Source organism: Salvelinus fontinalis, chromosome 18, assembly GCF_029448725.1.
Source record: "Salvelinus fontinalis isolate EN_2023a chromosome 18, ASM2944872v1, whole genome shotgun sequence".
NCBI lineage: Eukaryota > Metazoa > Chordata > Actinopteri > Salmoniformes > Salmonidae > Salvelinus > Salvelinus fontinalis.
Window position 1 is genome coordinate 28,608,403 of NC_074682.1, and position 14,325 is coordinate 28,622,727.

Below are 14,325 nucleotides of genomic sequence, written 5' to 3' on the forward strand. Positions count from 1 at the left end.
TCCCTGGTTCGCGCGAGGGGACGTACTAAAGTTATACTGTTACACCATCATACAAACTGAGGCAACAGACTTTGTGCAAATGTATATTTATGTCATTCTCAAAACTTTTGGCCACGACTGTAGATCTAACTTTCCAAAACTATAGTTCGTTAACAAGAAATTTGTGGAGTGGTTGAAAAACGAGTTAAATGACCCCAACTGTATATACGCTACCCTTATATTCTCAATCCTAATGATATAGGCCTGTGTGTAAATTAGCCAAAGTGATAGAGCAACGACCCTGGAATAAAAACTAAAATGTGTGTGGGTAGAGGTTGGTTTTACAGGTTCTCTCACTCTTGATTGTCAGTAATGCATGTCTTCTTTGTTATCGTGCCATGGCCGTGTCTTAGTGACAGACCTAGATATGGGGGGAAGTTTAGTGGGTGGAATATTAGGACAATTGGAGGTCTACTCAGTTACATAATGCAAATATTAAATGGTACAGCTACAGTATATGGACACAATCATCATGGTGCTTTTTGATGGCAAGTTTACAGACATTGGTTGTGGTAAGTATAATTGAAACTTGGGTATCATTATGGTAATTGGGGAAATAAGTTTAGACAGTTACAATTGTAATGGCTTAAAAAAATATATACACTGCTCAAAAAAATAAAGGGAACACTTAAACAACACAATGTAACTCCAAGTCAATCACACTTCTGTGAAATCAAACTGTCCACTTAGGAAGCAACACTGATTGACAATAAATTTCACATGCTGTTGTGCAAATGAATAGGCAAAAGGTGGAAATTATAGGCAATTAGCAAGACACCCCCAATAATGGAGTGATTCTGCAGGTGGCGACCACAGACCACTTCTCAGTTCCTATGCTTCCTGGCTGATGTTTTGGTCACTTTTGAATGCTGGCGGTGCTCTCACTCTAATGGTAGCACGAGACGGAGTCTACAACCCACACAAGTGGCTCAGGTAGTGCAGCTCATCCAGGATGGCACATCAATACGAGCTGTGGCAAGAAGGTTTGCTGTGTCTGGCACCATATGCTGACACATGCACATTTGTGGCCTGCTGGAGGTCATTTTGCAGGGCGCTGGCAGTGCACCTCCTTGCACAAAGGCGGAGGTAGCGGTCCTGCTGCTGGGTTGTTGCCCTCCTACGGCCTCCTCCACGTCTCCTGATGTACTGGCCTGTCTCCTGGTAGCGCCTCCATGCTCTGGACACTACGCTGACAGACACAACAAACCTTTTTGCCACAGTTCGCATTGATGTGCCATCCTGGATGAACTGCACTACCTGAGCCACTTGTGTGGATTGTAGACTCCGTCTCATGCTACCACTAGAGTGAGAGCACCGCCAGCATTCAAAAGTGACCAAAACATCAGCCAGGAAGCATAGGAACTGAGAAGTGGTCTGTGGTCACCACCTGCAGAATCACTCCTGTTTTGGGGGGTGTCTTGCTAATTGCCTATAATTTCCACCTTTTGTCTATTCCATTTGCAAAACAGCATGTGAAATGTATTGTCAATCAGTGTTGCTTCCTAAGTGGACAGTTTGATTTCACAGAAGTGTGATTGACTTGGAGTTACATTGTGTTGTTTAAGTGTTCCCTTTATTTTTTTGAGCAGTGTATATTTGTGTCCTCTGAAGGGGAGAGGGGAACGAGAGAGGTCGTGGATGAGTTAGTAATAATAAATAAAAAAAGTGAGTGAGTGAATATATAATGTGAGTGTGTATTACGACGCCCTCCCCGCTCACCTTGGAGAAGAGTCCAAAGCAGGCCACCTGGCTGATGATGCAATAGGCCTCCGGAGGCCGTGCCCCTTTGCCACTGGGCTGCAGGAACAACATGTCATGAGAAACTAAACACCGGAGAGTAATTCTCATGTCCTATGAATGACACCATGGATAATTTACCAGTAACCTCCTGCAGTAGCCATTCCTCCTACTGCCGTCGACCTCTGTCAACACGAAGGAAAATGTCTCACTGCAGAGAGAGAGAGAGAATAGAACATGTTGATCGACTACACATTTTTGTGCTTAGTACTCAGAAGTGTAGGTTCAGATTGAAAACATGATTCGTTTTCTTTAAATCATTTTTTTTTTTTTACACCTTTTTCTCCCCAATTTTGTGGTATCCAATTAGTAGTTACAGTCTTGTCGCTGCAACTCCCGTACAGACTCGGGAGGTGAAGGTCGAGAGCCGTGCGTCCCCCGAAACACAACCTAACCAAGCCATACTGCTTCTTGACACAATGCCCACTTAACCCGGAAGCCAGCCGCACCAATGTGTTGGAGGAAACACCGTAAACCTGGCGACCGTGTTAGCGTGCACTGCGCCACAGGAGTCGCTAGTGCGCGATGGGAGGATGACGCTGGGCCCATTGGTATCTCGGTCGCGGCCGGAGGCGACAGAGCCTGGACTCGAACCCAGAATCTGCTATGCAGTGCCTTAGACCACCGCACCACTCTGGAGGCCCCATCGGAGTCTTTTTCATTCAGATTTTGTAGCAACGCTAAGGAGTGCATCCATTCGTCTTGGTATTCTTGCAATTGTAAATTACACACACAATCACGGTGTACTCCAAGTAGGTCAGAGTATATAACATTGAGATTATAATTAGAATAGATGAATATAATAGAATGACCCACCCTGTTCTTCATTCACAATTGGTGGTTACATAATTATGCTTCCTCTCGCTCATCAACTCATCCATTCTCCCCCCCATCATACTTTAGCCTACATCATTTGTTGAATCCGATATTATAGCCTGTGTGTGAAAACCATAAAAGAATGACAAGCCCTCCTAAAACTGTCTACAACACCAGTTATGTTTGTGATATTACGATTATAACAACTGTGTTATATACACATATTTACAGTGGGGCAAAAAAGTATTTAGTCAGGCACCAATTGTGCAAGTTCTCCCACTTAAAAAGATGAGGCCTGTAATTTATCATAGGTACACTTCAACTATGACAGACAAAATGAGGGAAAAAAATCCAGAAAATCACATTATGAATTTATTTGCAAATTATGGTGGAAAATAAGTATTTGGTCAATAACAAAAGTTTCTCATTACTTTGTTATATACCCTTTGTTGGCAATGACAGAGGTCAAACGTTTTCTGTAAGTCTTCACAAGGTTTTCACACACTGTTGCTGGTATTTTGGCCCGCTCCTCCATGCAGATCTCCTCTAGAGCAGTGATGTTTTGGGGCTGTTGCTGGGCAACACGGACGTTCAACTCCCTCCAAAGATTTATGGGGTTGAGATCTGGAGACTGGCTAGGCCACTCCAGGACCTTGAAATGCTTCTTACGAAGCCACTCCTTCGTTGCCCGGGCGGTGTGTTTGGGATCATTGTCATGCTGAAAGACCCAGCCACGTTTCATCTTCAATGCCCTTGCTGATGGAAGGAGGTTTTCACTCAAAATCTCACGATACATGGCCCCATTCAATCTTTCCTTTACACGGATCAGTCGTCCTGGTCCCTTTGCAGAAAAACAGCCCCAAAGCATGATGTTTCCACCCCCATGCTTCACAGTAGGTATGGTGTTCTTTGGATGCAACTCAGCATTCTTTGTCCTCCAAACACGACAAGTTGAGTTTTTACCAAAAAGTTCTATTTTGGTTTCATCTGACCATATGACATTCTCCCAATCTTCTTCTGGACCATCCAAATGCTCTCTAGCAAACTTCAGACAGGACTGGACATGTACTGGCTTAAGCAGGAAGACACGTCTGGCACTGCAGGATTTGAGTCCCTGGCGGCGTAGTGTGTTACTGATGGTAGGCTTTGTTACTTTGGTCCCAGCTCTCTGCAGGTCATTCACTAGGTCCCCCCGTGTGGTTCTGGGATTTTTGCTCACCGTTCTTGTGATCATTTTGACCCCACGGGGTGAGATCTTGCGTGGAGCCCCAGATCGAGGGAGATTATCAGTGGTTTTGTATGTCTTCCATTTCCTAATAATTGCTCCCACAGTTGATTTCTTCAAACCAAGCTGATTACCTATTGCAGATTCAGTCTTCCCAGACTGGTGCAGGTCTACAATTTTGTTTCTGGTGTCCTTTGACAGCTCTTTGGTCTTGGCCATAGTGGAGTTTGGAGTGTGACTGTTTGAGGTTGTGGACAGGTGTCTTTCATTCTGATAACAAGTTCAAACAGGTGCCATTAATACAGGTAACGAGTGGAGGACAGAGGAGCCTCTTAAAGAAGAAGTTATAGGTCTGTGAGAGCCAAAAATCTTGCTTGTTTGTAGGTGACCAAATACTTATTTTCCACCATAATTTGCAAATAAATTCATAAAAAATCCTACAATGTGATTTTCTGGGAAAAAAATACTCATTTTGTCTGTCATAGTTGAAGTGTACCTTTGATGAAAATTACAGGCCTCTCATCTTTTTAAGTGGGAGAACTTGCACAATTGGTGGCTGACTAAATACCTTTTTTGCCCCACTGTAGGTAAAGCCAAGGACGAGGGGATGCATGGCTTAAATTATGGCAGAGTAATACTTTTTTTTAAATTCATGAGCAAATGACTGCTTTAGAGGTATTATAGTAGCGACATGTAATTTAACTGGAAAAATGTATTAACCTACCTTTTAATGTGGCATGAACACAACCAGTCATGAGGTCATCGGATTAAAAATCAAATCACTTCAAAAGTAGGTTACCTTGGAACATTAGTCCAAAATAGAATCCGATCAACTGAAACAGCGCCCTTCTGTCTTACAGTATGTAGCCCCATTTATCTGTCTTACAGTATGTAGCCCCATTTATCTGTCTTACAATATGTAGCCCCATTTATCTGTCTTACAATATGTAGCCCCATTTATCTGTCTTACAATATGTAGCTCCATTTATCTGTCTTACAATATGTAGCTCCATTTATCTGTCTTACAATATGTAGCTCCATTTATCTGTCTTACAATATGTAGCTCCATTTATCTGTCTTACAATATGTAGCTCCATTTATCTGTCTTACAATATGTAGCTCCATTTATCTGTCTTACAATATGTAGCTCCATTTATCTGTCTTACAATATGTAGCTCCATTTATCTGTCTTACAATATGTAGCTCCATTTATCTGTCTTACAATATGTAGCTCCATTTATCTGTCTTACAATATGTAGCTCCATTTATCTGTCTTACAATATGTAGCTCCATTTATCTGTCTTACAATATGTAGCTCCATTTATCTGTCTTACAATATGTAGCTCCATTTATCTGTCTTACAATATGTAGCTCCATTTATCTGTCTTACAATATGTAGCTCCATTTATCTGTCTTACAATATGTAGCTCCATTTATCTGTCTTACAATATGTAGCTCCATTTATCTGTCTTACAGTATGTAGCCCCATTTATCTATGTCATGAATCAAATACTTTCTCTAGTATTTTACTGGGTGACTTCCACTTAAGTAACAGTCTATTAAAAAGAGGTATCTATACTTTTACTAAAGTACGACAATTTGGTGCTTTTCCACCACTGGTTGTTTGCAAGAGATGACAGATGATGCTTTGCACTCGTCGCACACAAACATACGCAGATTTGTTCTGCGTGTAGGTAAAACGGTTCGTGTAAACCTTGCTGGAAACACTTCACCACATCCTGAAAACACTCTGCACAGCGTTGGGGGTGTGGGAGGACAAAGAAAGTAGATGTGTGTGATTGTTTGTACCAGGTGTGATTGCATGTGCACACACACAAGAGAAATCAGGTGTGTTTATTTTCAGCCAAATGTGACACTGAACTGAAAAAATGGTTGAGAGAGAAAGAGAAAACACTCAGTGAGGGGGACCCAGAAACAGAGATCACAGAGAAAGAGTGAGAGATGAGCACAGAGAGATATGGTGAGAAGTGGCACGTACCTGGCATATTCAGTCAGGGGGGCCCAGTTCACCCCCTCTGGGAAACAGAAAAGCAGGATGGCTTTCAGGGACTTCTCTTCTTCCTCTCTCTGAGAGCGCCTCATGTTAGCTAGCTAAAACACACATTTTAGATTAGTGCTAATTTACTATCACAAACACTTCCTCAATGTGTGTGTGTGTGTGTGTGTATCCAGCTGAAGTCGGAAGTTTACATAGACTTTAGTCAAATACATTTAAAACAATTCCTGACATTTAATCCTAGTTTACATTCCCTGTCTTCGGTCAGTTAGGATCACCACTCAAATGATGTCAATTAGCCTAACAGAAGCTTCTAAAGACATGACATCATTTTCTGGAATTTTCCAAGTTCCAGTCAACTTAGTGTATGTAAACTTCTGACCCACTGGAATTGTGATACAGTTAATTATAAGTTAAATAATCTGTCTGTAAACAACTGTTGGAAAAATTACTTGTGTCTCGCACAAAGTAGATGTCCTAACCGACTTGCCAAAACTATAGTTTGTTAACAATAAATTTGTGGAGTGGTTGAAAAACGAGTTTTAATGACTCCAACCTAAGTGTATGTAAACTTCCGACTTCAGCTGTATGTATGTATGTATGTATGTATGTATGTATGTATGTATGTATATATCAGTTTGACCTTGGGGAACTGATATGTGATCTGGGGTTCGTACGTTCCTTCCCCTCTCTTCTTCCGTAGGCTGACCACCACCAGGTACTCAAAGAAGAGGTGACTCTGGTTCTGGGCTGAGGTCACCACTAGGGCTGGGGCTGTAGGCCGAGGCAGTGTCGAATCCCTATCACTCCCTAAAATACAGACCGAAGACAGCAGTGAAGACAATTATTCATAAATACCATCAACTAACGGTGGCATGGACTCCAAGGAAGCTTTTCATTCCAAACATCACACGGCTGGGAACTGAAGATTGTACTTTGATATGCAGCTAGTCAAGTAGGCCAAAACTGTAAATCATGCATTGATGTTTATGGAATAATTAAAAAACAAAAATATAATTAAGTTAGGATTTAGCACTGTGTAAGTATACTGAATAATGGAAGAAGCTGATTAAACAGTATGATCATTACACAAGTGCACCTTGTGCTGGGGACAATTAAAGGCCACTAAAATGTGCAGTTTTGTTACACAATGCCACAGAGGTCTCCAAGTTGAGGGAGCGTGTAATTGGCATGCTGACTGTAGGAATGTCCACCAGAGCTGTTGCCAGAACATTTTCATTTCTCAACCATAAACTGCCTCCAACGTTGTTTTAGAGAATTTGGCAGTACGCACCCTCCCTTTTAAGGCATCTGTATTCCCAGTCATGTGAAATCCATAGATCAGGGCATAATGAATTTATTTCAATTGACTGATTTCCTTATATGAACTGTAACATAGTAAAATCTTTGTTGCGTTCATATTTTTGATCAGTGTAGTTCAAGAGGATGCCTAAACCATGCTCTAGAGATTTTAAACATACAATACTGAAAGGAAACCACAGAGCTAAAGAACTAAGAGGAACACTGTGTTAACCAGTCCCATTCAAAACCCTAATTTTCCCAAACCCCTAATCTAAAAACATAACCTTAACACTAAAAACTAACCCCCTTAGAAATAGTATTTGACCTTGTGGGGAATAACAAAATGTCCCCACTTGGTCAAATCTCTCCCCCCCGCTCCCTCGTGTGTATGAAGTACCACATTGACACAAGGCGGTCTGCCATAGACAGGTAGTGATGGCCTGATGGGTAGAAAATGACACAGCAGTGTTTCCCATATTAATTTAGCAGTGACAGGCCACTGCAGCTAAATCGTTGCCACTACTCCAAAAAATAGGATTTAAAAAAGACAGTCGGGAGAATCTAAAATTCCATTGTATGGGGTCCCCATTGATTTTGTAACAATGTTTGAATCACTCAGCATAAGAACATGGCATAAGCCATGGGAAAATGTGTAGAATTTCTGAAAATTCACTTTAAAACTAATTCTCGCAGCCCGAAGACTAAATAGAATTGCAGGAAATTAGCCACACCCACAATGTTAGACAACGTGAGGATTTGTTAGGCAACGTGAGGATTTGTTAGGCAACGTGAGGATTTGTTAGGCAACGTGAGGATTTTACTTGTTACCCACCAGTGAGAGTCTGGTGTGACTGTGCCATTTTTTGAAAGACAAGCAAGTACCTTCCTCTACCACGTGACTCCATGGGAAGAAGGGAAACCATTAACAATGCAAGTTAAGCCACAATAGAACCAGTAAGGCTAGATGGTCACTGACACACCTAATGACCTGCCACAATAGATGATATCCACACTGTCAAATACCAGGACCTGTATTTTACTAAACAATGTCTATTTGAGAAAAATGTCCAGCATGGTCAAGCATTAGGCTGGTTCTCTCAAATCGGAATTCCTCACATATCTCCAGAATAAGTGAATTTAGGAAAATGTGCCTGTTTCATAAGTGTTTATAAGAGGTGTCCTTTGTTTTATGAATCCAATGGGTTTGCCTGAGTGAGAGGGGTACAAAGCAGTTGAGGTCAAATCTTTGTATGCTTGACAGGCATGTTTAGTTCATGACCAGCATGATTCATGCTTGCCTCTTACAGTCTGTTTGCTTAGAGTTCTGTGTTGAACCTTTTACAATAATGTATAATTTGTGTTCTATACACACTTGGGCTCTGTTCCACCCATAGCCATTTTCCCTAACCCCAAGTCACTATAGGCCCAAAATAGAACGGACCCACTTCTATACAAGACACTCACGGTCTCTGTGGAACGTCTCCTTGAGGGACGAGAACATAGTAGTGAGCAGTTTCATTGGCCCATGGTCCCCCGCATCAAGCTCATTGGACATCTTGGCGCCTGCAGAGGAAGGAAGAGCAGAGGAGTGAAGGACTGATAAGAGGATAGAAAGTAGTGTGTTAACATGGTGGAAAGCCCCTTGAGTTAGTTACTTTCACTTATCCTTATGATTAAAAAGAAAAGGTTGGAGGGGATTATTCAGTGATTATCATCATGTAAGAGATGGATAGTAGGAAAAATGACCCTCACTTTAAGTTTTACTTCCCTTTTCCCCTTGTTGAGCTCAGACAATAGTTATGGGACAGGATGTTGACATCAGGAAATTGACCAATAGGTAATTAATGAGAATGTGTCATCTTTTGTTGATGCCCTCTACAGACCGCAGGTTGAAAACTACATGAGAGTGCAAGAGAAGAGGTGAAGGAGACAAAGGGAGAGAAATACAGAGACATTTGGTTGACAGAGATTGAGAACCCCCAACTTGAAAGTAGGTAAGAAAGACTGCTTAAACGTGTTGAAAGATCAAGCACAACACTTGCCACTTATTCAGCCCCTAAACAACAAGCCTTCAAATCAATTAAGCCAAAAATGTGGATAAGAGTTAACATGTCACATGCTGTAATTCAACATTCACGGTGTATCATACAAATATATATGATAGCGATCTGTAATGGCATTTACTATGTGGAGGTTGGATCTATATCAAGCCTGACAGTATAGTGGGAGTAAACAGGAGGCATTTCAGGTGAAGTTGCACAAGTCATATGACCAGCTTTCCATTACAACAAATCACCGTGGACCTGAAAGAATTGGATAGGTATTAGCACAGCCCTTTTGGTAAGGTATAGCAGTATGGTAATAGCTCTGATAGTCTGAGTTGGATCATTAATCCCTACAAGACAATGTGGATTGCACTACTATAATATTATTTGTGTGTATTTAATGTACCGTCTAATGTATTGTGATTGTACACTAATGCCAGACATCTGAAATTGTCTCTGGAAAATCCAGTTCTATTCTACAGAAGTGACTAAGTCAATTTCTTTCCAGCCAGCTGTCACTGAACCAGTAGCACCAGATTGGTGAGTTTTGTTTTTCAAAGTTATTGCCCTGACACACTTATGTAACCATTACTTTACAGTTTTGATTTTTCAGTATTTGATGAAGGCATTCTGCCTTCTCCCTACAGTTCTCAGCCATTAGCATCGTCCAAGACGGGCTCATGTGAACTACAATCCCGACGCTGTGTTTTAAGGTTTAGAAACGTCAATAATCATCACTTGCAATATGGCTTTCAAAACATATGGCCCTCATCTTTCATCAGCGAGAAAGAATCCTTAAACTGATACAGTAAGTGTTGCACAGATCCAGACAGCTATGGGTGCCTCCATCTGATGAAAGTACACTTCTGATATACACATCCCGAGTCACGCTTCACAGGTGTTCGGAGCAGGATAATTAGCACAGTGGTCACCTCGTCTTCCGTAAACAAGCACTGTTACATGGAGATATGGCTGTGTGGGAACACTAACCCTACCAAGGCGTGTAACAATTTAACCTTTAAAAAAATAAATAATAATTCTCGTTGAAATTAAAGAGAATGTCCTCATGCTTCCAAAACTGGGAAGCGACACGTGTTAATGTTCAGATTGAGCATAGGGGCTGTTGAAGCAGAAATCCATGAGGTCAAACAATTCCAAATGATAAACCTTACACCTTGGCTGGAGCTAAGAGTAAAGCATCTTCCTTCAGACCTTCTAAGATAACAAAACGGGCCAAACATGAGTGACTGAAAGATAACACACATGGAAGTGAAAAAGTTTCTAGTAAGTAACAAATGAGAGTTGGCCTTGGTGCCATTGAGATTTTAACTGTGGAGATCTACGCTTCCTCTTTAATATTTCACCATCAGTCTCACAGACCTCTCATCATCCCTGTCACAGACCTCTCATCATCCCTGTCACAGACCTCTCATCATCCCTGTCACAGACCTCTCATCATCCCTGTCACAGACCTCTCATCATCCCTCTCACAGACCTCTCATCATCCCTCTCACAGACCTCTCATCATCCCTCTCACAGACCTCTCATCATCCCTGTCACAGACCTCTCATCATCCCTGTCACAGACCTCTCATCATCCCTGTCACAGACCTCTCATCATCCCTGTCACAGACCTCTCATCATCCCTGTCACAGACCTCTCATCATCCCTGTCACAGACCTCTCATCATCCCTGTCACAGACCTCTCATCATCCCTGTCACAGACCTCTCATCATCCCTGTCACAGACCTCTCATCATCCCTGTCACAGACCTCTCATCATCCCTGTCACAGACCTCTCATCATCCCTGTCACAGACCTCTCATCATCCCTGTCACAGACCTCTCATCATCCCTGTCACAGACCTCTCATCATCCCTGTCAGACCTCTCATCATCCCTGTCACAGACCTCTCATCATCCCTGTCACAGACCTCTCATCATCCCTGTCACAGACCTCTCATCATCCCTGTCACAGACCTCTCATCATCCCTGTCACAGACCTCTCATCATCCCTGTCACAGACCTCTCATCATCCCTGTCACAGACCTCTCATCATCCCTGTCACAGACCTCTCATCATCCCTGTCACAGACCTCTCATCATCCCTGTCACAGACCTCTCATCATCCCTGTCACAGACCTCTCATCATCCCTGTCACAGACCTCTCATCATCCCTGTCACAGACCTCTCATCATCCCTGTCACAGACCTCTCATCATCCCTGTCTGACACAATGCCTTGAGAAAATATTCATACCCCTTGGCGTTTTCCATATCCCTCCACTTGTGTGTTACAGCCTGAATTTAAATGCATTCAATTGAGATTGTGTCACAGGCCTACATACGATACCCCATAATGTCAAAGTGAAATTATTTATTTAACAAATGTATTAAAAATGAAAAGCTGAAATATCTTGAGTCAATATGTATTCAACCCTTTTGTTATGGCAAGCCTAAATAAGTTCAGGAGTAAAAATGTCACATCAAATTCTAGAGAAACACCTAGTGCAGTCTGATTTCCAACAGACACTGGGAGCCAAATCCACCTTTCAGCAGGTCAATAACCTAAAAACACAAGGCCAGATACACACTGGAGTTGCTTACCAAGAAAACATTGAATGTTCCTGAGTGGCCTAGTTACTGTTTTGACTTAAATTGGCATGAAATCTATGGCAAGACTTGAAAATGGCTGTCTAGCTATGTTCAACCACCAACTTGACAGAGCTTGAACAATTTTAAAAAAGAATCATGTGCAAATATTGTACAATCCCTGTGTGCAAAGCTCCGAGTTACCCAAAAAGCTATTACAGCTGTGATCGCTGCCAAAAAGTGATTGTAACATGTATTCACTCAGGAGGCTGAATACTTATGTAATTGAGATGTGTGTGTCACCCCCCCCCCCCTTCTTTCACTTTGACATGAGTATTGTGTAGATCGTTGACAAAAAAATGACAATTAGATTCATTTCAATCTCACCTTGTAACACCAAAATGTGGAAAAAGTCAAAGGGGTGTGAATACTTTGAAGGCTCTGTACGGGTGCAAGTAAAAATACATTATTTCAGTCACTTATGATATCCATACTATGTAATGGGAATATGGCACATTACAATGCTCTTCTAGTGTTATTCACATTTTCAATAGCCACTTACAAAATACAACATATACAGTATACAGGTGGAACTATATGCCATTGCCAACAGTTGGAGCAATGTTGAGTATAGTTGAGAATAGCCTACCATTGTAAACATTGAAAATCAATACATGCTGATGTGAAAGGTGTCTCTGTGTCTAACAAGCATATCATATGTACAGTTTTCATTAAACAAACAAAAAGTATGAAACTTATAGATATACACAACCATTACAGCAAGAAAAATAAACAGTATATCAATGTCAAATACTCACTTTCCGCTGAATAATTCAATCAGTTGCTTAATGTTCCCAAAACGTTTTAGTCGCTGTTCAATATCTGCCGTCTTTCACACCAGATAAACAAGCAAGCAACCCGTCGTTCAAATGCCTTCTTAACCAACTACCCGGCACACATGCAATCGATTTCCAGGAACCGTTTCTATTCCCCTCAGTGCTAGATGCGCCGCATTCTGCGGATGAACACTTGTGGAAGACAGCTAGTTCTCTTTATCCAGAAACTTTCATTTACAACACAGCTCGATGTGTAGCGTGAGTAGCCTACGGTTAAATTTGTTGATAGAATAGAACCGTACGCAGGTTATCGAGACGACAATAAAACTAATTTGACAGATACCATGACCCACGTCAGATGTGTGACCAAAGGGGACACTGACACGCCCTTTTCCAAAAGTTCCTTAAAGCCTATTGGAGGGCGCGTTGTCTAATTAATTTAGGGAGGTTGGTCTGCTTCAGAGAATATGGAAATAATTTCGTATTATTTAGCCTATCCATGTTTCCTCTAGGCACTCATATGGTGATGTATTAAGCTAACTAATGTATATTCTCACACTGCACTAGAGACTGACATTCGTACATATTAACCATACTCTCTTTCCAAGCTGTCTTTGAACGTGATGAGTATGTCATCTTTATATTGGGGGTGTGTTTACACAGGCAGCACAATTCAGATTTTTTTTCACTAATTGGTATTTTTTTACCAATCAGATCAGCTCTGCAAAAGATCTGATGTGGAAAGATCTGATGTGATTGGTCAAAAGACCAATTAGTGGATAAAATCTCAGAATTGGGCTGCCTGTGTAAACGCATACGTAGTGTCACGACTGATTTCTCACGTCTATGCTCTCATATTATCTGACATGAATACAACAGTCAACAAGCAGGCTATGTTTCTCATGTTCCTGGTTGACTATTATATTTTGGTTATCCCTCCGACCATTTTCTAGTCATGCTTATTAAAAATGCATGCATGGGGCAATGGATCATAGACTGTAAATGAATGGCATAGCAGAGGCCCATAGGAGTCATCTTGAGACATTTTAGGGAAATGACTCCCTCTGGTGGAAAAGATAAGGATAGCAAAGGCCACTAACATCCTTTGTCAGTGCAACAAATGTTCCCTTTATTCCCTTATAATAATACAGTATTTTTTTTATGTCACCATAACCTCTAAATCCTGTTTGGTCGTTTTTTGGCATTTTCTCAGATAACTTGAAAATAAAGTTCTAGTATTTAACTTTTCCTCTACCTACTCTCCTACAGATTAATCAAGAGCTTGCTTGTCCCTGAGCATACACACACTGTTGTCAACCAGATTCAACCAGCCACCACCGAACCATCCACATGTTCCGGAAGGTGTCTGCTTCTCCATGATGTGCCCGTTCCTGGTGGGGCCACTGGAGTTGTCAGCGTGTGTGTACCCATCATCCTGAACAGGCCCTTCATGGAGGGGGGCATGTGCACTGGGGCCCTGCGCTGGAGATTCCTCCTGCAGGTCAGTGGGTTAACTAGGGTATCCCGATGAAGGGTTTATAGTAGCACATGCAGACATTACCTAGCCTATTAAGTGATTGTTTGGAATTGTTCTTGTACAGTTTTTTTTCTGATAGAAAGCAATACAACTCAATATGTTATGAAAGGGACTAGTTGGTCTCTA

General features: G+C 41.6%; 1 protein-coding gene across 3 annotated transcripts in view; it reads right to left on the reverse strand.

Annotated features, from left to right (window-relative positions):
* The window catches only part of LOC129815903 (DENN domain-containing protein 2D-like), a 28,709-nt gene extending 15,511 nt beyond the window's left edge, over positions 1–13,198 (reverse strand). The window contains exons 1-7 of one of the 3 annotated variants that reach the window (XM_055870102.1): positions 12,645–13,198; positions 12,214–12,267; positions 8,661–8,759; positions 6,538–6,704; positions 5,877–5,989; positions 1,918–1,987; positions 1,759–1,836 (exon numbers count right to left, since the gene is read on the reverse strand). In XM_055870102.1, the coding sequence (XP_055726077.1) occupies positions 1,759–1,836; positions 1,918–1,987; positions 5,877–5,989; positions 6,538–6,704; positions 8,661–8,751 (519 nt within the window). In that variant the 5' untranslated portion in view covers positions 8,752–8,759; positions 12,214–12,267; positions 12,645–13,198. The remainder of the gene's footprint in view (positions 1–1,758; positions 1,837–1,917; positions 1,988–5,876; positions 5,990–6,537; positions 6,705–8,660; positions 8,760–12,213; positions 12,268–12,644) is intronic. The other 2 variants (XM_055870101.1, XM_055870103.1) reach the window with 2 other exon arrangements.
* Between the last annotated feature and the right edge of the window lie 1,127 nt (positions 13,199–14,325).